The 25,547-nt window shown below is 41.1% G+C and overlaps 1 protein-coding gene across 5 annotated transcripts in view; it reads right to left on the bottom strand.

Annotated features, from left to right (window-relative positions):
* Window positions 1–25,547, bottom strand: part of erg (ETS transcription factor ERG) — a 278,454-nt gene that overhangs the window by 147,733 nt on the left and 105,174 nt on the right. For 2 of the 5 annotated variants that reach the window (XM_073044963.1, XM_073044965.1), the window contains exon 3: window positions 20,617–20,719. The exons of 1 other annotated variant lie outside the window; for it this stretch is intronic. In XM_073044963.1, coding sequence (XP_072901064.1) covers window positions 20,617–20,673 — 57 coding nt within the window. In that variant the 5' untranslated portion in view covers window positions 20,674–20,719. Of the gene's footprint in view, window positions 1–83; window positions 507–20,616; window positions 20,720–24,563; window positions 24,934–25,547 lie in introns of those variants that run through there. 2 more of the 5 variants (XM_073044966.1, XM_073044970.1) reach the window with 2 other exon arrangements.

The raw sequence follows: 25,547 nt of genomic DNA, 5'->3' as shown, positions 1-25,547 counted from the left end.
GCTTTTTTTCACCGTTTAACGCATCTGGTGAAGAGCAACGATTTGCAACACAGTGTTTAAAAGACAATTCTAGCGAATCTTACCTTTATTGAGGTGGCCATTTTAACTCAAAAGTACGTTCTTTTTTTTTCTAATCTGTATATTGTTAAAGAAACTTATGCCTAGTCAGAGTTGTTGAAGTTTTTTTTAGAGGCGGCGAGATTGTGCTAAGTCTGGGAAATGAAGTCAGTCTGTAGCAGGAAGAGGTTTCTATTGGTTCTGGCTGGCTTAGCTCTAAGAAACAGGATATTTTGGAGTACAGAGATAAGAGAGACCAGAAAACAATGTTGTTTTTCTTGACGAATAGTTTATGATTGCTTTTCATTACTTTTTCCTCACTCTGCATTTCTAAAGTTGGAACTCAAGGCAGGTGTGCAATGATGGTGACTGAATTTTACCACAGGATGCAAATTACTAAACATGAGCTTAAAACCCTGACTTTAGCTTGTCTGGAGTGGAGGCAGTGTGCACTGTATTATTGCCATCATTATTTCCTCCATTCTTCCCCACACCATTATATCTTTCTCCCTTGTTCTTCTGAATTTGTTGCTTTTGTTTGTGAAAATCAGATGTTAAACAATTCTGGCATCTCACATCGTTGATCTTTGTGGTCAGTGAAGGATGTTCTAGAGAAGCTAAGCTGATCTTCAGTGAAATGCCTAAGACCATTACATGTAAAAGCAGACATTAGGCCATTGAGTCTGCTCCACCATTTTGTCATTGCTGATCCATTTCCCTCTCAGCCCCAATCTCCTGTCTTCTTCCTGTATCCCTTTATATCAAGAATCAAGAATCTATTAACGTGTGCCTTAAATATACCCAAATGACTTGTTCTAGTACGGGACAAGGCGGCAGCCAAATCATTGGTTCCTTATCAATCAAATATTACGCAGCAAACACAAACATGGTTATAAAATATCCATTAAAAACCAGACGTCTCAAACCATAATCACTTCCACATCAAGTTCTTCTTCCCTTTTCCCCACCATCGCCAAACACATCTGACTGTCTGAATTTAGTGTAAGTCCATTTACATCTTTAGTTGCTGCACATCCTTGCTTTCACCCTGTAGTAGTGTTGCAATCATTCAAGTCGAAGATGATGTTCTTGCAAGGGGTGATTCTCTTAATGGAGGATGATGGTGTGTGACTTTGTTTAGCGTGGGGAGGCTGGTACACAGGCAGCTGTCTCACAGTCCTTGACAGATCAGAGTCAGGGTCCAGTGGCATGGAATGCAAGATGACTGGGGTCTGACCACTGCCAAAGCCTTCCTCCACCTTCACTATCGTTGTGATGTGTCTTCTGCCAGCTTCACCGCTGAGGTCTTGGTTGGAACACTCTTTGTCTGGAACCTTTCCCTTGACTTTACCGGTATGAGTGACCTACCAGGATCTAAACACCAGACGGCATCATACTCAGGATCTCAGGAACTCACAAGCCTTGTCAGAATCCTTGGTGAAGCTTCTTCCTGTAACTAGACATCTGTTAGAATTTTTCTCTCTGTTCTCTTTGTACAACCATTCATTATGTGTGATCATAGTCTTTGATCATGATTGTTATTGGCAAATTTTTCTACAGAAGTGGTTTGTCATTGCCTTCATCTAGGCAGTGTCTTTAAAGAGAAGCGACCTCAGCCATTACCAATTCTCTTCAGAGATTGTCTGCCTGGCATCACTGGTCGCATAACCAGGACCTGTGATGTGCTCCAACTGCTCATCCACCACGGGTGCCCATGGCTTCACGTGACTCTGATTGGGGAAGGGGGCTAAGCAGGTGCTACACCTTGCCCAAGGATGACCTGCAGGCCCGCGGAGGGAAGGAGCGCCTCTTCCTTTGGTAGAGACATATCTCCACCCCACCACCCTTCTTATTCTCTTTGTACAATTATTTCCCATTTTAAACTTAAGTCAGCTTAAAATCTGACTTTGTGTAATTTAATTTAATATAACATCATTAACCTGCAGGAAAATGTTTTTTCTATGTATTGACTGTACACTGCAACAGAACAGTGCTTAAATGATAAAGTTATCCACTATAGAGTATTTGAAGCCTTTAGGTAGGAATTAATTCAATTCATGTTCATAATTCTTCCCTTACATTACTCACTTATCTATTTTATTTCTCTAATGTTTTGTCATTTATTCATGGTACCACAGCAGTGTGTAACCAGTTCCTAAAAGCTGCCCAGATTGTTTTCAAATCTCTTTCTTGCTATGGATTCCTAGGTAAAGTGATAATGCTGAGGATTGATGTTTCCTGTAATAAAGACCCCTACCCCCCCAACATTATTCTAAATAACAGAGTCAGGCTTTTCTCATGCCTCTCGTTGTTTTGGACCAATTTTACTCTGCTAAAATACATGTCGCCAGATGGTTTGTGGATTGTAAAGAGTTACTGCAGAGGAAATGGAGGAGATTTCTGTCTTGTGTTTTGAACTAACATGAATGAGTTGTAATCTTATGGTCATTCCTGAGGAAGTACACAGAGGAAGAAGCAGGTCACCATTGAGAAAAGAGTGACTTCAGTGAATTCTGATCTAGTATTTGCAGTTTCCCTTCCCCCTACTTGTGGCATTTACTGGGAGCATTGCAGACGAAAGGCCCAGTGCATTGCTGAGGATCCCTACCACCCACCCCACAATCTCTTTGAACCACTACCGTCAGGAAGCAGGTACAAGAGCATCAGTGCCAGACTCGGTAAAAGCTCTTTTCCTCAGACTGTGAGGATAACCCTGCCACCACCGAGGTTTTGTTACTAGCACAGCGAGCTCTTCACTGGTTACTCTACTATTGAGGGTTTACTCTTTAATATTTACCGGTTGAATTATATTTTATTAACTTATAGTTAATAAGTTAACTATCCAGCATCTAGCTGACGGGATAGTCCTGGTGTTCTTAGTATCCAGCAATGACATACAAGATAAACAAATACAACTTTGATTGGACACGGTGTGGCTGCTTCAACTGAGTGCACCGCCATCTTCCAAATTATTACCTTTTTTTTCCCTAATCATATGGACAAAGGCAATCAACCTCATTAATCAGAACATAAAACATAAAAGAGTACAGCAAAGGAACAAGTTCTTTGGCGCATAGTTTCTGTGCAGGCAGAATTGCCTGCACATTGTCCATATCCCTCCCCACCTCTTCATGGGTCCATCTAAAAGCCTCTTAAACATTGCCAACGTATCTGCTTCTACCACTTGGCTGCATAAAAAAATTGCCTTATAAATCTCCTTTAAATTTTCCACTTCTCACCTTAAACCTACAAACATCTAAATTTGAAATTTCTCTCCTGAGAAAAAGGGCTCTTTTTTTGGTCCTGATAAAAACCGTGGAGAAAGGGTGTGGAGAGTCTCAAATTCAATTGGCTTCAGAAGTTCATCTCGACCCCAGGTGATCAGATGCAAGCCATCATCTGATTCAATGGGTCCACACAGACCCAATCCCTGGGCAGACAAGTGTTGGTCAAGACTCTATTATTACCCCAAAATATTTTTTAATGTTTCCCATGATAATACTTGCCTGACTTGCCTATCATGGGTGACATTAACTTCCCTAATACTGATTGGTACCTGATTAGTTCCAAGGGTTTGGATGGGGCAGAGTTTGTTAAGTGTGTCCAGGATGGATTCCTGTCACAGTATGTTGACAGGCCGACTAGGGGGAATGCCATACTAGATCTAGTATTAGCTAACGAACTGGGTCAGGTCACAGATCTGTCAGTGGGTGAGCATCTGGAGGACAGTGATCACCGCTCCCTGGCCTTTAACATTATCATGGAAAAGGATAGAATCAGAGACGACAGGACAATTTTTAATTGGGGTAGGGCAAATTATGAGGCTATAAGGCTAGAACTTGCGGGTGTGAATTGGGATGATGTTTTTGCAGGGAAATGTACTATGGACATGTGGTTGATGTTTAATGATCTCTTGCAGGATGTTAGGGATAAATTTGTCCTGGTGAGGAAGATAAAGAATGGTAGGGTGAAGGAACCATGGGTGACAAGTGAGGTGGAAAATCCAGTTAGGTGGAAGAAGGCAGCATACATGAGGTTTAGAAAGCAAGGATCAGATTGGTCTATTGAGGAATATAGGGTAGCAAGAAAGGAAATTAAGAAGGGTTGAGAAGAGCAAGAAGGGGGCATGAGAAGGCCTTGGCGAGTAGGGTAAAGGAAAACCCAGAGGCATTTTTCAATTATGTTAAGAACAAAAGGATGACAGGATTGGAGGTAGGACCGATTAGAGATATAGGTGGGAAGATGTGCCTGGAGGCTGTGGAAGTGAGCGAGGTCCTCAATGAATACTTCTCTTTGGTATTCACCAATGAGAGGGAACTTGATGATGGTGAGGACAGTATGAGTGAGGTTGATGTTCTGGAGCATGTTGATATTAAGGGAGAGGAGGTGTTGGAGTTGTTAAAATACATTAGGACGGATAAGTCCCCGGGGCCTGACAGAATATTTTCCAGGCTGCTCCACGAGGCGAGGGAAGAGATTGCTGAGCCACTGGCTAGGATCTTTATGTCCTTGTTGTCCACAGGAATGGTACCGGAGGATTGGAGGGAGGCAAATGTTGTCCCCTTGTTCAAAAAAGGTAGTAGGGATAGTCCGGGTAATTATAGCCCAGTGAGCCTTACGTCTGTGGTGGGAAAGCTGTTGGAAAAGATTCGTAGAGATAGGATCTATGGGCATTTAGAGAATCATGGTCTGATCAGGGTCAGTCAGCATGGATTTGTGAAGGGCAGATAGTGTCTAACAAGCCTGATAGAGTTCTTTGAGGAGGTGACCAGGCATATTGATGAGGGTAGTGCAGTGGATGTGATCTACATGGATTTTAGTAAGGCATTTGACAAGGTTCCACATGGTAGGCCTATTCAGAAAGTCAAAAGGCATGGAATCCAGGGAAGTTTGGCCAGGTGGATTCAGAATTGGCTTGTCTGCAGAAGGCAGAGGGTCGTGGTGGAGGGAGTACAATCAGACTGGAGGGTTGTGACTAGTGGTGTCCCACAGGATCTGTTCTGGGACTTCTACTTTTCGTGATTTTGGATGTGGGGGTAGAAGGGTGGGTTGGTAAGTTTGTAGAGAACACAAAGGTTGGTGGTGTTGTAGATAGTATAGAGGATTGTCAAAGATTGCAGAGAGACATCGATAGGATGCAGAAGTGGGCTAAGAAGTGGCAGATGGAGTTCAACCTGGAGAAGTGTGAGGTGGTACACTTTGGAAGGACAGACTCCAAGGCAGAGTACAAAGTAAATGGCAGGATACTTGGTAGTGTGGAGGAGCAGAGGGATCTGGGGGTACATGTCCACAGATCCCTGAAAGTTGCCTCACAGGTAGATAGGGTAGTTAAGAAAGCTTATGGGGTGTTAGCTTTCATAAGTCGAGGGATAGAATTTAAGAGTTACGATGTAATGATGCAGCTCTATAAAATTCTGGTTAGGCCACACTTGGAGTATCGTGTCCAGTTCTGGTCACCTCACTATAGGAAGGATGTGGAAGCATTGGAAAGGGTACAGAGGAGATTTACCAGGATGCTGCCTGGTTTAGAGAGTATGGATTATGATCAGAGATTAAGGGAGCTAGGTCTTTACTCTTTGGAGAGAAGGAGGATGAGAGGAAACATGATAGAGGTGTACAAGATATTAAGAGGAATAGATAGAATGGATAGCCAGCGCCTCTTCCCCAGGGCACCACTGCTCAGTTCAAGAGGTCCTGGCTTTAAGGTAAGGGGAGGGAAGTTCAAGGGGGATATTAGAGGAATGTTTTTTCTCAGAGAGTGGTAGGTGTGTGGAATGCACTGCCTGAGTCAGTGGTGGAGGCAGATACACTAGTGAAGTTTAAGAGACTACTAGACAGGTATATGGAGGAATTTAAGGTTGGGGGGTTATATGGGAGGCAGGTTTTGAGGGTCGGCACAACATTGTGGTCCGAAGGGCCTGTAGTGTGCTGTACTGTTCTGTGACCTTCACCAAGATTTTCCCTGGAGTATAACTGGAGTATAAACAAGGGTGTGTATAATGGGGTATGATGGGTTATATGTTAGAAGAACGTGAATGGCATAGGTCAATAGGCCACCACGTCATAAGTGCTCGCCTCACTAAAGTAAAAATGAAGCTAAGCGTATATGTTCCTCTGAACTCCGTGCTTTTCTTTCAGTCAGTTTTGTGTTTTGGAGTTGCCTTTAATCTTTGATCCCCTTACTAATCAAGAACCTATCAACCACCATTTCAAATATACCAACTGATTTGGCCACAGCTGTCCATGGCAACGAATTCCACCGATTCAAAACTCTCTGGCCAAAGAATCTCTGGAAGCAGCATAATTTAAATTTTTCTAAGGTAGAGGTAGATAGACAGTTGAAAGAAAGCAGGTAAGCACTGATAATGGTTAGAGAGAGATACAAAGTTAGAGTTACAATCACATCAGTAATCACATTATTTAATGCTACAGCAGGACTGAGGAGCACTGCTTCCAGTTCATACAATTATATGTTCAGATATATTTTTATCTAGAATGTAGTGAAACAGAATGGAAATGATTTTTGTTTGATCACATCATATATTTATATTAAAGATAACCTGAGTATTAACTTTTTAATCTGTCTGTATACTTGCAGCATCTGACCCTTCTGGAGCTATGGAGTATTTGACAGAGACCTTTGTATCCTCTTTAGTCACAGGTGAGGTATCAGAGCACTGGCAAATAGTCAGTGTTGTTCCTTTGTTGAAGATGAGCAATAGGGGTAAACCATGAAATTATTCCACAGGACTGCTGAAGGGTCTCAGCTTGAAATGTCGACTGTACTTTTTTCCATAGATGCTGCCTGGCCTGCTGAATTCCTCTATCATTTTGTGTGTGTTGCTTGGATTTCCAGTGTCTGCAAATGTTCTCTTGTTTGAAACTATAGGCAGAACTTTTTTGTCAATGGTTAGTAACATACTGGAGAAGATCCTTTGTGAAAAGATCTCCTCATGTCTAGAAAAACAGTGACATTAGGAATAGTCAGCATAACTTTGTGTGGTGGAGGTCACTTCTCATAATATTGATTGAGATTTTTAATGAGGCAGCAAATGTGATTGTTGGGAGTAAATGTTGTACACATGGATTTCAGAAAAGCATTTGCCAAAATCCCTGATAGCAGGCTGATCCAAAGGATTAACAACAGGGCATCTATAATGTCTTGATAGAATGGATTCAAAATTGGTAAATATGTTTTTCAACAGGAATCACACACACACACACACACACTACTGATAGTACTGTGCAAAAGTCTTGGGCACATATATATAACTAGGATGCCTAAGATTTTTGTATAGTACTGTATTTGTCAACATGGAGCAGGAGGAAAGGATGTTGGGAATAGTGAGGGTGGAGCACCACAGGAAGAGTGTGGGATGAGGGAAGGGGTGCCACGGGTGAAGGATGGCATGTGTGCAGATACACCCACCCCTGAGACACCAGACAAGGTTATTTGATTCCAAACAATTCACTTATTGATCATTACAGAGTGTCTCTCTGGTGCTTCCCAGTTTCTCTCCTCTTCCTTCCCCTTTTCCCAACCATGATTCCCCTCTCCCTGCATCTTTCCACTCTCAGTCAAGAATAGAGACTCATATCAGAATCAGATCATGAATTTTTTTCCATGTCAGCAGTACAGTGCAAAACATAAAATTTCTGCAGTACAATGCAAAAGTCTTAGGCATCCTCACTACATTTATGTGCCTAAGACTTTTGCACAGCACTGTATATATAATTGATTTGGATGAAAATGTGGCTGACTTGGGTAATAAGTTTGCCGATGACATAAAAGTCCATGGAATTTTGTGGAAAACCTTACTTGTTACGTGCCTGTGATGCTACTGCATTGTACCTGTGCATGCACGTACTTGCACAAATTACAATAAACTTTGATTTTGACTATGGATAGTGAGGAATTTTCAAAGGATACATAAGATCATAGACTGGTCTGAAACGTGACCAGTGAAATGGTAAATAGCCTTTAATCTGGACAATGCTGTGAGATGCTGCTCTTTTGGAGGTCAAACATAACAGCAAAATGGCAGGAGCTTTCGATGAATTGATGTACAGAGGGATCTTGGGGTTCACGTGAAAAGTGGCAACGCATGGAAACAGGAAAAAGTCGGATGGTCTGCTTGCCTGCAGCAGTCGGGGCGTTGAGTACAAAGGTTGAGAAGTCATGTTGCAGCTGCATTAAGCTTTGGTTCGGCCTATGTATCGATCTGGCTATGGGTTTAAGATAACCCATCGGGGTGATTGATAAGTTTGTGGCCTAAGGTAGAAGGAGATGAGTCATTAACTCCAGACTTTCTGCATAATCACTCAGAGTTGAACTGCATGTGCATGTAACAAGAACTGTATAACTCATCTCCTTCTACCTTAGACCAAGAACTTATCAATCACCCTTGCAGTGGACACTTTCTGGAGGTCCAAGATCCATATGCTCCACGACCGCTGGACTAAGTGTGTAAATGTAGGAGGGGGCTATGTTGAAAAATAAATGTGCTAGGTCTACCTTGGGCCAAGAACTTATCAATCACCCCTTGTATGTACTTTGATAATAAATTTACCTGAACTTTGAATTAATTATGAAAGAGTTCTTAGATGACACAAACTGGGATCTGAAAGAGTTCATTTTGCAGGAAGGATGGTTTGTGAGAAGTTGCAGGAATAGAAAGGAGAGGAATGCACAGTGAGGTGGAATTCTTAATTATGTGGAGAGATTTCAGTTTACTATTTATAGCAAAATGGTACAATTGAAATGTACCATTAGTGCCAAATAGTCTTTTTTTTTTGAAGAATGAGTCTTGCTTTACTGATTTAGGCAAAATATTTTTGCAACAATACTCCAACTGTATTTCAAATGTAACCCTGTGTCAGACCAAAGTGACTCTCATGAGGTTGAGTTGAGAAGCAGTGAGCAAGAAGGGGCTTGCAAGCAGGTCAATGTACATTCACCTGTTTGGTGGTAGAGTGGGGTCTCTCATGCCTGCACTCATCTTTAGCACTGTTGGCACCAGGTCTGTGGAGGAAACTACAGATACCTCATATGGGCTGGGGATCCTGGTTAACTCTTAGTCAAGGCTCATGAACAGAAGCCATTTTATCATCATGAACATGCATCGGTGAATGTAATTTTAAAGACTTGAATGAAACATCTATGACTTAAAGAAAAAATATTGTAAGTGATACTTTTACCATAATTACTGTCAATGTGAAGTTCTATAAAATTAGACCTGCCCTTTATAGTTGAAGGATAAAAATAATAACTTCCTCATTTCTAACAATTTCAACACAATTGGCCTTGAGACTACTCTTAGGGTGAAAAAAAAACAGCAGAGTTTTGTAATAACTGCTGCAAAATTGCTCTGTTTCCTGCTGATTAGAAAGCTGAACTAAACTGAGTTGAACTGAACCAGACGGGTGTAAAATGTGCCATGGCTCCCTGCAAACAACATATATTCAGCTTATGGTTAAATACCTTCTGTTCTCTAGTGTGGCCTTAACTTGTATAAACTCTATCTACTGAATTCTGTGAATTAGCATGGCAATAAGGAATAGGGGAATAATCATTGAATAAGACATGATATTATTGATGAATGCACGAGATGCTGAAAAAGAGATGAGAAATTTGAGCCCCTCTTTCTCCTTAGCTGATGATTAACATGCTCTTTTTGTTTGCCAATTTTACTGCTTCTCTTTACTTCAGATTTTTGGAATTTATACCTTTAGGGTTGAAAAATTAAGTTGGATCATTTTCTATGTACCTGTCAATAAGCCAAATTCACTCCGAACAATTTAAAACAGAATGTGTTAAAGCACAAAACAGAGCAGCTTTCGCTTGATTACATCATACATCTCTATTTTTAAAATATCCTTTTACTCTTTATTTATTGCCTTGGCATTAATTTGCTGAATCTTCCCAGTATCTTCACTTTCCAGAACTCTGCACTCAGATTCTTCCATCTGGATGAAAACTTAATTTTAATATATATTAATATCTGGATGAGAAATACTTCTGACAGATGAAAGGTTAAAATAACGATTTTCTTCCACATGGAGTTCCTCTAGTCATCAAAATTTTAGCTGCAGGATTATCTGGAAATAAGTGGGGTAGAAGTCAGTGTAGTGACTGACACAGCTACCTCTCCACACCCTTCAACAAGCCAGTGACAGGCCAAAGAGCAGTACCACACAGTACACATTCAGAAAGCAACGGCATTCAGCAAACATCCAAACACTTCCACAAAACAGTGGCGTAAAACACACTTCCTGCCTCCAGAATCAAATTATCCGAGCAGGATATCAGTTTGGATTCTGGTATGGGAGATGACCCTGCAATGGATTGTGAGGACTGCTGAGAGCATCATTGGGCCACTCCCCCCTCACTGCCCCATCCAGGACATAGACCATAAGTGCTGCATTTGCATTGTCCTCTTCCCATTTGTTCCACAATCTTTTTGACCTCCTACTGACAGGTAGACAGCACCACACTAGAAGAACAAGGGCTGTTGGGCCCTTGTAATATATGTAATATTGGTACTCTGTTTTGCACCCAAGTCCCGGGGGAATGCCATTTCGCTTAGCTGTGTATGGTTGAATGACAATAAACTTGAACTTATCCTTGAAGGTGGTGATGGCATACAGCTTCCCATTCAGTTATGGTGGTCCTTTAATATTTTTCCCTCAATGGAAAGCGAAGAAGCAACAGAACATGGCAGCCACCAGGAATTGTGATCTGGTGGACAGGGCAGAAGATATTGTGAGGATACTGAAGAAGGCAGCAATTATCCAGAAAAATCACTTGGAGTTTAGCAACCATTTATGCTCTTCCCATCCATCTGAATTCTTTGGTAATTTATTTTATTAAGCAATGCTACAAATGCTCCTTCCAGATTTGCTCAATATATTGAGAAATTCAGTGGCAAGTGCCACACTTGCTCCATTAATTTTTCTGAAAAATTGTAGTCCTACAATGTGCCTGATCTACAGATTTAAATCGGCTCCCACTGATTTGTGGATGAGAGAGCTGGGGTTGGATCCTTTGCAACTGTCTGCCAATGGTGGACCAATTAAATTTGGAAATGAACAGTTGAAGTTTTGGGCTTGGACCCTTCATCAGCACTGGAGAGGAAGGGTTCTAAGGTGGTGGATGGAGGGAGAGGACTACAACTGACAGGTGATAGATGAGAGCAGGTGAAGGGGAAGAGGGTAGTTGGGGAAAAGGAGGGACAATATGAGAGGCTGGGAGGTAAAGGGTTGAAACATTAGATCATAAGACCATAAGACATAGGAGCAGAATTAAGCCATTCAGCCCATCGAGTCTGCTCCACCATTCCACGATGCCTGATCCCGGATCCCACTCAACCCCATACACCTGCCTTCTCACCGTATCATTTAACTATCAAATAAACATTGACTGTTTATTTATGTGAAGGATAGTGATGCTGTTCTTTTAGTCCAGGTGAAACTTCTTAAATATCAAAAATGTTCAAGGAAATATTGAGAGTTTATTTCCTTCCATAGATGCTGCCTAACCTACTGGGTTCCTCCAGCATATTGTGTGCATAGCTCAAGATTTCCAGCACCTGCAGAACCTCTTGTGTCAATGAAATTGATTTGAAAGTGACTGTGCCAGATGTGAATAGTTGAATTAACAAAACAATTGATTTTCACTCATCAATTTCTAAAGTCACAAGAGATGTTGCAGATGCTGGAAACCTTGAGCAACACACACAGAATGCTGCAGGAACTCTGCAGGTCAGGCAGCATCTATGGAGGGGCATAAACAATAACATTTCAGGATGTGATGAAGAGTCTTAGGCCAAAACACTGCTCATCTCCCCTCCATAGATACTGCCTGACTTGCTATAATTTCTTAAGGCATCAGCAAAGTATTCCATGAGATTATCTAGAACTTTCACCCCTTTTTAAATCTCATGAACATCAGGGATAGTGTTCAAATATTGTGATTACCTATTCAATTGATTACTCTATGTTCCAACATTCTCGCATCTTTTGAATGATCACTGCTATTAAGGCATAATTGACAGTAGAACCTATTAAAATATTCACTACTTTCTATCTATTAAGCTCCTTATTTCCCGTCACTTCTTCCTAAAATTTCTCCAGAATATCTCGCTCTTTCTATGTAGTAGATGTTAAATTTTTGGAAGGACGTAGATTCTGGCCTAAGACATGAAAGGAAAAAAGCATCAGCAGCCTAATCTCTCTCGACTTTGATGTTCTAGTGTACTAACGCCACTCTGTGGTGTTACACAGTTCTGCACACATAATATTCATGCCTAATCTCCAAGTCCAATATGCAGCACAAATGCAAACTGGAAGTTACATAGTTCATTTTCTTTCACACCCTCACTATTTTACACTCAGAGTATTTTTGAAATATAATTGCTGTAATTATGGGTCCACTAATTAGAAAAACATAAGATCCATAAATAGAAAACAGGAAATTATTTGATAAGTTTATGGTTGTGGAAGCAGAGAGAGGTTAACCCAACTGTTCTGAAATTCCTATTCGTCTTTTAATAGTGCCAAGGATCATCTTGCATTCATCTTAACAAGCATGATGGCACTCAGAGAACCATGTTTTTTAAAACAAGATACTGGTGGGACTGAGTAGGTCAGGCAGGATTTGTAGCAGGAAAAGGATAGTAGATATTTTGGGTCAAGACCCTTCACATGGATAGAAAGAGTGGTGTCATTGTCCTTCTTTCAGTTCAGATGAGGGCCTGGACCTGAAACATTGAAGATTGACCAAGTCCCTTCTCAATAGCTCCTTGAAAATCACATCAACTTGAAGTCGCTGTCCAAAACCACTCAAACTAAAGGACAAGGACTCTTTGAGGCTTATCTATTCCTTGCACAAGCACTGCCTGAACCTTTGAATTCCTCCAGCATCTCATTTGCTTCTCCAGATTCCTATATTTGCAGTGTGTCATGTCACTATGTTAGTTGAAAGTCATCAAATCAAACATGTGACACTGTCAGAACAGAATAAGGTATCAATATAGGATATGCACTTAGGTGCTGAACTGAAAATTGTGCCCCAACCCAAGTCTGTCCATATAACTTGAATCAAAGGCTTTCCGATTCATCTCATCATGGGGAGCTGTAAGAAGAGAGGACAATTGAATAACATACAATGCTAAATTACAGAAATGGGGCAAATCTTCTGCCAAGATCTAAGAGGATATGTTGCAAATGGCCATAACTAGACAATTCCTGAGTCTAGTCTCAGTTGTGGGATATCTTCACTGCCCTGCTGGAATTTTCATGGAGTCTGACAGGACGGCCTGAACTTCTGGAGGTGCTATTCTCCGAATCCATGATGTGTTAATGTGTCACAAGCACAGCAGACCCATTCACAGAAAATGGCAGCTGAAAGAAAGTAAATAAAGATTGTCTCCACCCACCCAAAGTACAGTGGCATGCAAAAGTTTTAGAACCCCTGGTCAAAATTTCTGTTACTGTGAATAGCTAAGCAAGTAAAAGGTGACCTGATTTCCAAAAGGCATAAAGTTAAAGATGACACATTTCTTTAATATTTCAAGGAAGATCACTTTTTTTCCATCTTTTACAGTTTCAAAATAACAGAAAAGGAAAAGGGCCTGAAGCAAAAGATTGGGCACCCTACATGGTCAGTACTTAGTAACGTGCCCTTTGGCAAGTATCACAGCTTGTAAACGCTTTCTGTAGTCAGCTAAGAATCTTTCAACTCTTGTTTGGGGGACTTTTGTCCATTCTTCCTTGTAAAAGGCTTCTAGTTCTGGGAGATTGTTGGGCCGTTTTGCCTGCACTGCTCTTTTGAGGTCTATCCACAGATTTTCGATGATGTTTTGGTCGGGGGACTGTGAGGGCCATGGCAAAACCTTCAGCTTGTGCCTCTTGAGGTAGTCCATTGTGGATTTTGAGGTGTGTTTAGGATCATTATCCTGTTGTAAAAGCCATCCTCTTTTCATCTTCAGCTTTTTTTTTTATACAGACAGTGTGATTTTTGCTGGTATTTAATTGAATTCATTCTTCCCTCTACCAGTGAAATGTTCCCCGTGCCACTGGCTGCATCGCAAGCCCAAAGCATGATCGATACACCCCCATGCTTAACAGTTGGAGAGGTGTTCTTTTCATGAAATTCTGCACCCTTTTTTCTCCAAACATACCTTTGATCATTGCAGCCCAAAAGTTCTATTTTAACTTCATCAGTCCACAGGACTTGTTCCAAAATGCAACAGGCTTGTTTAGATGTTCCTTTGCAAACTTCTGACGCTAAATTTTGTAGTGAGGACTCAGGAAAGGTTTTCTTCTGATTACTCTTCCATGAAGGTCATATTTGTGCAAGTGTCGCTGCACAGTAGAATAGTGCACCACCACTGCAGAGTCTGCTAAATCTTTTGCAGTCAGATGGGGGTTTTGATTAGCATTATGAACTGAGGAAGCAGCTACCTGAAAATGCTTTGCTCTCTTCTTATAGCCTTCTCCTGCTTTGTGGGCATCATTTATTTTAATTTTCAGAGTGCTAGGCAGCTGCTTAGAGGAGCCCATGGCTGCTGATTGTTGGGACAAGGTTTGAGGAGTCAGAGTATTTATAAATCTTTGAAATTTGCATCACCTGGCCTTTCCTAATGAAGACTGTGAACAAGCCATAGCCCTAACAAGCTAATTAAGGTCTGAGAACTTGGTAAAAGTTATCTGAGAGTTCAAATCTCTTGGGGTGCCCAAACTTTTGCATAGTACTCCTTTCCTTTTTTTCACTCTAAAAATTGTACATACAAAAATAATACACGTCTTGCTTAAATATTGAAAAGAATGTTTCATCTTTAACTCTATGACTTTTGGAGATCAGTTCATCTTCTACTCACTTAACTATTCACAGTAACAGAAATTTTGACCAGGTGTGCCCAAACTTTTGCATGCCACTGTATATGAGAAACCTGGTGTCATGCTCTCATACTAAATATCAGAAATATAATGGCCACACCCTATCCTGTCAATTAAAATCCAAGATCTTAGAAAGTATGGAGCATTCTGAAATCACTTCTCAGTGAAGGCAGACATCAACATTGAAATTCTATTTGTATTTCATTTATCTATTTAGCAACACAGCGTGGAGTATGCCCTTCAAGCCCTTTGAGCTGTGCTGCCATGGCAACCTCCCGACAAATCGAATTAACCCTAACCTAAATCACAATTTACAATGACCAATTAACCTACCTGGTACGACTTTGGACATTGGGAGGAAACCAGAGGACCCGGAGAAAACCCACGCATTCCACAGGGAGGACGTACAGAAGAGCTCCGGAAATGAGCTCCAAACTCAGGTACCCGCCAAGCTGGAATAGCGCTGTGCTAACCACTACACTACTGTGGTGCCCAATGACTCCAACAGATAGCTCAACCTTTGCTTGCTTGAGAAGTGAAATTTCAAAAGCAGCAGTCTATGGTCTAAGATGATTGGAGATCAGCTGTAATCGCCAATCATTTAAGACCATAGATCATAAGACATAGCAGCAGAATTGAGCCATTCAGCCCATCAATCTGCTCCACCAATCCATCATAGCTGATTTATTATCCCCCTCGACCCAATTCTCCTGACTAATCAAGGACCCATCAACCTCTGCTTTGAATATACCCAATGACTTGACCTCTACAGCTGTCTGTGGCAATGAATTCCACAGGTCCACCACCCTCAGGCTAAAGAAATTCCTCCTCATCTCTGTTCTTAGGGGATGTCCTGAAGACAGAAAATGCTGGAGGAGGTTGACAGGTCAGACACCATCTGTGGAAAGAAAAGTACTTAGTGTTTCAGATCTGAGACCTTTCATCTGAACTGAGAAAAAGAGAAATTGGTAGCAGAGAAGGTGGGGTGGTGGAACAAAGTGCAGTAATGTAGCAGCTAACACAGTGGCTCTGACAAGAAAGTTATCTTTGCTTTATCTGCCATATTGATTTACCCTGTCAGAAAAATCCCTTTGTTACATCCTCCTCCACTTTCTCTGCTCTCTAGACTATTAAACCAACATCCCCAGTATAGAGACACACATCACACTTAATTAACTCGACTGAGTGGGTGGCATTAATCGTATGCCTAGCATCAAACTCCTGAAACAAGCCCTCTATTCAGCACCCTGGCATGGTAAGCCATCTATAGGAAGGTAGACCAAACACATCAAGTCCCTTCTCAATACCTCCTTGAAAATCACAACATCAACAGCAACTAAGTCCCTGGCCAAGACAGCTCATACTGGAGGGAAAACAGCACGGAACTCTGGAGCATTCTGATGAGAGAACGTGAAAACTGAATGTGAACTGCAACAGAGCAGTGCAAACCAAGCCTGGTGTCAGGTTCCATCTGTGGCAGAGACTATAGATCTGCCCCGCTTCCCTGGGCCTTCCTGCAGATGACTGTATATGGGACTATAATGGAGAAAGCAATGTGATCTATGATGAAGGGAAATGACCATCTCAGGGCAGCGGAAGAAGTGCCACATTAGTTTGCAGCTTTATAGTTCATGAAATCTTTTTGGCTTAGGAGAATGTTCAAAGTTATTAGAATTAACCAAAATCTAGAACTAAGAATTGTTTTCTGAGAAGGTTTATAAATTCAGGTGGGATTAATACAGGGGTTCATGGCATGATATTGGTGCATGGCATAAAAAAGATTGGGAGCCCCTGGATTAAAGGTATACAGATGAAAGCAAGATGTGAACATTTTAATGCAAAACAAATTATAATTAGCTTTCAAGAAGCTATGCAAAGCTGCCATTATCTACTAGATTAAAAAATGATGATAGACATAAGAAATTTACATTTAAAGAGGTTAGACTGTTTGCCATTAATTCATGATCATCGTAAGTCAACAGTACAAGCTGACCATAAATAGACATTTTCTTTTTCATGATTATGAAGATAATGTTGATGGAGGCTTTCCCCTGAGATTTGTATTAAGGACAATAGGAGGAAATTCTCTCAATGCTTCAGTTTTAATAAAATTAGGAAAATGTTCATGGAGAGGAAATTTATCTCCATTGTTGAGGGTAATAAACTGTTATAAGATGAAGTTACCACACCCTATCACTCACACAACAAACTCTATTAATCAAGGATTGGTTATAATATTCATGTCTGATCTCTCTCACTCACAGTTATGAACACTGTTTCATCCTAAGATTCACATCCCACTGATTACACAGTCAGCTCTTCCACCATGAATGTCCATCGTGCAAATTACCTTTGTAACATTCGCTAAAACACTTCTACATCCAAGACAAATAGGTAAGAAAACAGTGGTAGCAGCAGAGAACTAATCAACACATTTACAAACACCACGACTCATAGATAATGATCTTCATCTCAGTCTGCCTTTCTTTATTTTTAATGAAGTCAGTGACAACTGCACCAGACTCGTCCAGATTTGAAGAAAATCTCTGAAAACAGTCCAGTCCATTGATTCAAAACAGTCCTGTAAGCACTCTTGTGCTTCCCTTGTCCATACCTTCCTGGTCCTCACTACTGCTGCTGCAGACTCTGCCTACTCAGGGAGTAGAAGTACAGTCAGGTGATCAGACTTTCGAAGTGAGGACATGGAATAGCACGGTAAGCACTCTTGATCGTAGTGTAACAGTGGTCTAGTGTGTTGTTTCCTCTGGGACTACAAGTGATTGGTTGATGATAATTGCTTAGAGACTTTTTCAAGCTGAGGAGTATTGTAAGTTTGTCTTCATTTCATTTATTATCAAAGTATACAACTCTGAAATTCTTCTTCTCCAGATAGCCACAAAACCAAGAAGAATCATTCAAAAGATTATACTTTAGAGCTTAAAAGATGGCACCAATCCTAAACAGGTGCTACTGTATGCTAATGTATGCTAAAAACAATCACAAAACTGTTAAGGTTTACCTTCAAGGATGATTAAGATGGTGTCGGCCCAGAAAGAAAACAGCAGCCATAGTTTGGCTGCCAGGAATCATGGAAAGCAAGTCTCAAGGTTTAAAGAACCATCTCAATGGAGCATGGAGTGCATAATGGTTAGGAAAAACACAAGGAACGATGGTAGCACTTGGCTTTGGTGTATGCAGCCTCATCTTATACCATCTGCAATCATTGATCCAGGTCAAGTTCCTGACCACCGGGCATCAAACTACAGGGAGATGGAGTCTCAGTGATATGCAGATATCCCAGCATGCATCTGTGTTGTAGATGTCAGTGAGAGCCACAAACAGTGTGTGAAAGACATGCAGCCTAAACAGGCAGGTACAGATAGTTACACAATGGTAACCCAGTGGGACTGGTTAATTTACATTTCGCTGCAGGATTTAATCTTAACTTCACAGCCAGTCAAAGAGAAAAGGTCGAGCAACACACACAAGACGCAGAATCTCTTGTGTTTATGGGTTGTAGTTTGGTTACGCAGAGTGAGCAGCAAATACTGTACAATGATGATGTCATTATGCATTCATATAGCACCAGCAAAAACTCTGCCTTGTTCATGGTGAGTCAAATCTGGAAATGTCTGGCCCATTACCTAATGGGCACAACTTCAATGGAAAATACTCACTCTGCATTAAGACATGCATCAAATAAGAATTTTTTAAGTTGAAAGATTAGCTTTATTTGTAACAGGAACTTCGAAACATACAGCACATGCATCGTTTGCATCAAAGCAAATCAGCAAGGGCTGTGTAAGTATCACCAAGTCTCCAGCACCAACATAGCATGCCCACAACTCACTAACCCGAATCATCCTTCTTGGGAATATGAAAGGAAACCAGAGCACCTTGAGAAACCCACCCAGTCACGCAGAGAACACACAAAAACCTTACAGAGGCAGTGGGAATTGAACTCCAATCTTAGAGCTGCCACTGTAATAACATTATTCTAACTCCTACACCACCTCACCATCATATACAGCTTACGCATATAAGCACTGGGCAAAACTACAACCTCCTCTGGACCCTCTACAATGCCAGCACATAACTTCTTAAATAAAGGGTCCATAACTGCTTACAATATTCCAAGTATAGTCTGATGATTGCACTTGGAGTATTGTGGAGATCTATGATCTTTCACAACTCCTGCCACAAGAAATAGTTACATTTGCCAATGATACCAAACTATGGAATTAGAGGAGATGACTCAGAACGAAGAGACTTGATCAGATCCTTTGTCATTTTTCTGGCATTTCCAGATTCTTACAGTCAATGGCCACTTTAGTAGGTACAAGAGGTACATAATAAAGTAGACACTGAGTGTATGTTTGTGATCTTCTGCTGTTGTAGCCCATCAAGTTCAAGCTTCAATGTGTAATACATTCAGAGATGCTATTCTCCAGACCACTGTTATAATGCAGTTATTTGAGTTTCTCCCACAGAATTGCCACTCAGTGGATGTGTTTTTGTTTTTCAGACCATGCTCTGTAAACTCTAGAGACTGTTGCACTTGAAAATCCAAGGAGAAATGCAGTTTCTAAGATACTCAAACCACCCCATCTGGCACCAACAATCATTCCAGGGACAAAGTTGCTTAGATTACATTTCTTCCCCATTCTGATGTTTGGTCTGAACAACAACTGAACCTCTTGACTATGTCTATATGGTCAAATGCATTGAGTTGCTTCCACATGATTGGCTGATTAGATATTTGCATTAATGAGCAGGTATGTCCTATGGTCTTCTGGTGTATGGGTGTACCTAATTAAGTGGCCACTGAGTGTATAATTGAGTCATCACTTCCCTCTGGTTATTCATTCTATACTTCTAATATTTGCCTTCAGTTTAGAATTCAAGTCAAAAGAACTAAGCCTATGATAATGGACATTCAAGCTTTCCACCAAGAGTGCTTCGTAATGTAGCATAGTGATTGGGCAACTTGGTAACATAGAAGTTCGCACAATGCTTTATAGTGCCAGCTGTAAGATTAGGTTTTAATTTTTGCTGCTGTTGGTACGCTGTAGTGAGCATGCTTTGTTGGCGCTGGAAGAATGGTGATACTTGTGGGCTGCCCAGTGCAATTCTCGCTGATTTATTTTGATTTGCTGCAAAGTCACATTTCACTGCATGTTCCTTTGTACAGCAAATCTTTATTTATAACTGCAGTTTTTCACAAGGACATCTTGAATAGCTCTTCCCAATCCCATAACTTCTGCTACCTCAAAGAGCAAGCACAATGCACTAATGGGAAAGTCATCATCCAAAGAACCCAAACTTCAATGGATTCTTCAATCCTTAGTTGAGTGTCTTACAGCATAGAACAGCACAGCAGAGTACAGGTCCTTTGGCCTGCAATGTTGTGCTAGGCTACTCTAAGATCAATCTAACCCTCTCCTCCCACATAGCCCTACAGTTTTCCTCTTTTGCTCCCATTCCTGGAACTCCAATGGATAATAAAGACAGAGCCGTTTAAACTAGATTGATTTCCAGTGAGCCCTTACGCTTTTGATGGTTTTTTGAAGACCATTTTAATGCATTGTCATTTTCCCTCAAACAGTTACAAGCTTTACTGAGACCAGGCTTACATTATAATCTATCAAACTTGAGTCTGACCTGTTGTTGCCGTGTAGAAGGCAGGTTTTTTCCAACAGCGGGTGTCATGGTCAACATCAGCAATCTGGTCTTTCCATTCAGTTGATGTCTACTGACGTCCTCACTGAAAGATTAAATTGGTGATGACTGTCACTGCACATTCTCTGGGACTTTGATCCTCAAACCATTGCCATCAAGTAACACTGCTCCACAAACAATATCTGTTTAGTTGGTACTATATCAACAAATGAAACATGTGACCCAACAGGCCAGAAGGTGTTCCAATCTCAAGTCAGTTAAGCCAAATGCATTTTGTTCCTTTCCAGAGCGTAGTTGACCTGTGTGCCCTTCAAACGAGAACCGAGTCCTTTTCCTGGCTTTTCTGAAGGACAATGGTCCACGTTTTCTCCTTTAATGAAGGTTATTATCAATTATTGACCTCTCCCAGGAGATTATGCACCTTTCTCATGAGTCAGGGAGTGCATATATTGGACTGAATCTTGCTAGATATTGCCTGTGGTTCTGAATGTGAACAGTAGTAGGTCAGCGTCATCCAGCACAGAAAATTGGAAACTTGCAATATTGGGTTCAGTTCCGGTCACCTCATTATAGAGAAGATGTGAAAGCTTTACACAGGATGCAGAGGAGATATACCAAGATGCTGCCTGAATTGGAGGGAAAGCATTATGAGGATAGGGTGAATGAATTAGAGATTTCCTCTTTAGACTAAAGAAGAGTGAGAGGAGACTTGATAGAGATGTATAAGATGATAAAAGGCATAGATTAATTGGACAGCCAGAAACCTTTCCCCAAGGTGGGAATGGCTAATACCAAGAGGCATAATTTTAAAATGATTTGTAGAAAATACAGGTGGGTTGTCAGAGGTAAGGTTTTTACACCGAGAGTGGTAGGTACATGGAACGTGCTGTCAGGGATGATGCTAGAGGCAGATATATTAGGGATGTTTAAGAGATTTTTAAGTAGGCAGATGGACGATAAAAAATAAGTCTTTGTAGGAGGGAAAGGATAGAAGTGATCTTAGATTAGGTTAAAATGTTGGCACAACATCATGCACCATAGAGCCTGTTCTGTAATGTTCTATGTTCTATGCTCTGAAAGCCTATTTGGTCCACCATATCCATTAAGTACCTACCTGTACTAATCCCATTGACCAAGACTTGATCCATCATCAACTACAGCTGGACACACATGCACTTGCACAATGCAGATCCAAGACTAAGTAACAATCTTGGAAGGGTGTGTCTATCAGTCTCTCAGCTCACGGACTTCAAAATCTTGCTCATCGCTGTTAACCTGACTGTCTGGCTGTCCCTTCCTGATTTTTTTTAAACAATAGCTTTAATTAAACATTGGATCCAACCCTGGTAAATCCTTCCTTCAGCGATTAGTGCATAAGAACATGGGGGCATGGAGTATTATAGCGTAGAAACAGATCCTTTAAATCAATTTATCTATGACAACCAAGATGTCCTCCTGAACTAATTCCATTTGATGGCATTTGGCCCATTTCCCTCTGGGCCTATTTATCCATGTACCTGTCCAAATGTCTTTTAGGTGTTACAATTGTACTCGGCAGCCCCGCCCCCCCAAACCCATCCAGCTATAGGTTCCGCTGGTAGTTTGTTCCAAGTACCCACTGCCCTTTGTGTGGAAATAGGTGCCCCTTGGTCCCTTTTAAAACTCTGTTCTCTCACATCAAATTTCTATCCTCTAGTTTTGGACTATCCAACCCTGGAAAAAAGACCGTGAATGTCTACCTTTTCTTGCCCCTCATAATTTTATATACCTCAGTAAGACCATCAGGTTAAGGAGCAGAATTAGGCTATTTGGCCCACTGAGTCTGCTCCACCATTTTTAATCATGGCTGATCTATTTTTCCTCTCAGCCCCAATCTCCTGCATTCCCCCTATCCTTTCATGCCCTGACTAATCAAGAATCTCTCTCTCTCCCTCTCTCTCCCTCCCTCTCCCTCCCTCTCCCTCCCTCTCCCTCTCCCTCCCTCTCCCTCTCTCCCTCCCTCCCTCTCTCTCCGTCTTGTTTTTCGGCAGTTGGCACCCAGCTTAATGGTGCATTACTGCCACCTTCTGCTCCGGAGTATGCGATGGACTCACATTCTAAATCCCTTCACCCAATCGCACACATACACATACCCTAACCTACACTTTATCCTCCCCTTCCTCGTACCCTATTTCTGTTTATCCATCATATCCTATAAAAAACCCCTGTACCCCTTAAGAAAGCTAAAAATACCCTGACCTGTGTTCTCTCACCCATGCCCAGCAAGCCTTTTAATGTGAATTCCTGCATCCCCAATTCCCTTAGATTAATTCTCATAATCTCTCTCTGTATCCCATACTTGCTGCAACTCAGAACTACATGTTCTACTGACTCCTCTTCCTGACATTCCGCACACAATCCTGTCTGGTGTTTCCCTATCAATTTCAATGTTTGGTTTAGTGCACAGTGCCCCAGCCTTAACCTAGTCCACACAATTTCCTCTCTTCTGTATCTACTTCCTACCCTAGTACCTGCAACACTTTTTTGTATTTGATATAAGTACCTCCCTTTCCCCTCCCTGTCCCATCTTTCTTGCCACATTTGGTTAATTTTTTTCCAGATTACACACTTAACCTCTGCTTTACTGATACTAATGTGCATTTCTATATTTTCTTTCTTTATTGCCCTCTTTGCCAACTCATCCACCCTATCATTGCCCTTCACCCCTACATGAGCTGCAACCCATAGAAATTTAACCTGACCTCCCTGATTTGCAACTCTTGTGACTGACTGAGGGACTTCATGAAGTACATCTTGCCGGCTGTTTGAGTGAGAAGACCTTAAACTTGCTAGTACTGAAGATGAATCTGAGCATATCAACGCTTTGACTAGTTTAGTTTTCTCCACCCAATGCAACGCAACCAACACTACCATCACTAATCAAGAATCTATCAACCTCTGCCTTAAATACACATAAAGACTCAACCTCCACAGCTGCCTGTAGCAAGAAATTCCACAGATTCACTACTCTCTAGCTAAAGAAATTCCTCCTCATCTCCATTCTAAAACAATGCCCCCTCTATTCTGAGGTACTGTTCTCTGATTCTAAGCTCACCTGCATTGGAAACATTATCAAGGCGTTTCAACATCTGATAGGTTTCAAGTTGGTCACACCTCAATTAAGGTCAATTAAGATTGTTAATTAGGTCATTTAGGATCATCAATAAACCTCTGATGCTCCAGAGCCTATGCTTTAATTCATCCTGCAAGTTTAATATTCTAGCTGAAAAATTGCATCTCTCAACATGTGTCACTCCTTCACAGACACGTGGACACTGAACTAGGTATTCCCAGTATCTATGATTCATACTCAGGAGGAAGGAGATGATCATTGCTGACAACTTCCTCTTAGCCTTTTCTGAACCTCACTTCTGGGTGAAGAGGCAAAGCATTGTGTGTGCAATTCTAACCAGAATTACACAAAGGAACCGTTGGGCAGAGTAGTGGGAAACTAGCAAGAGCTGTAAGCAGACCTACTCCGGAATGCAATGCAAAAAGGTCTTGGAAAATTTCATGCCTGAACCTTGCTTTTTGCATTGGAATGCAAATGGGAAAATGAAGGCAAAACTGAGAAAAAGAAGCATTCCAGAGATCTCTGCATTGGAAAATGTTGAGACTGTTATGTGAAGTGTCTTCTAAACCTATTGTTGGCTTCCTGTCAAGATTATCTTGTGGGCAAGCATGAGGTTTTGCCCTGCTCTTAAGGTGACTTTTAAGGTCATCTTCCCATATAAGGCTCACACTAATAAGATTCTTTCACCATGAGAGCCAGCAGAGTTAAAACTGTAAGTCACCAGGAGCAGAATAGAAATGGAATGTGATTCAAACTTCAAGACTGTTTAATGTCATTTCCAGCTCACAAGTATAAAGGAAAACAAAATAATTCTTACTCTGGAGCCTATGCAGCAGAAATTCCAGGAGGCAAGTGGCCTTGAGGCGAAGAACATCTAACCACAAACTTCTTGCCATTTGCACAATTTGTTTTCTACATGGGGAGGTTTGATGTTCTTGTTGCCATTTGCACTATTTTTCTGTGTGGGAGGGGTTGATGTTGCTGTCTGGGCAATTTGATTTTTTTGTGTGGGGGAGGCTGTTGATCGTGTTGCCAATCTTGTTGCAGTCTGGCGTGATCTGTTGGCTTTTTGTACAAGGGTGTTGGGTTTTGATGTTCTTGCCATTTGCACAATTTGTTTTTTTTGTGTGGGGGAGTTGGTGTTTGTCTTTGAATGACACTCATTGTTTCCTTTGTTTCATGGCTTTCTGGAGAAGACAAATCTCTGTGTCGCATAGCGCATACATTGATAATAAATGAACCTTTGAACAAAAAAAAATAAAGAACACAATAATAAAAAAATGATAAAAATAATACATAAAAGAGATTATATACATCGATGCCATAGAACTGTAGCCTGCCCCACTTCCTTCACTTCTTACCTGCTGATCAGAGAGAACATATTTATTGTCTACAGACAGTGACCTGTTAAGCACTTCTAGGATTTTCTGTGTTCATTACTAATTTTATATGAAAAAATTAACTTCAGTATAGACTATTATATTCATAGCATCGTTATTCAGATCTCTTCAAACCTATGCTGTAATTTAGCACATCAGTATTCCCATGTATTTTTTCTTCTCTCCCTTGCACATGTTCCCTCCAAACTCTCCCCTTCTCTCCCCTTCTCTCTAGTTGAGTTGGTTAGATGTAAATGTAGATAATTCCACGGCTGTGCTAGCCTGCTGTGTTCCTCACATTGTGTGATCGGGATAGGATAGTCACACATCAGAGGGAATGCTAAAGGAAAACATTGTTCCTGTTCTTGTCTGTGGAAAAAAATATAACTGCAGCATTGAGTAGAGGGTGAATCTTGGCTCTT

The sequence above is a fragment of the Hemitrygon akajei genome, chromosome 5 (assembly GCF_048418815.1).
Source record: "Hemitrygon akajei chromosome 5, sHemAka1.3, whole genome shotgun sequence".
Lineage (NCBI taxonomy): Eukaryota > Metazoa > Chordata > Chondrichthyes > Myliobatiformes > Dasyatidae > Hemitrygon > Hemitrygon akajei.
Note: the sequence above shows the minus strand (reverse complement) of the source record. Positions and strands in the feature narration are given on the sequence as shown.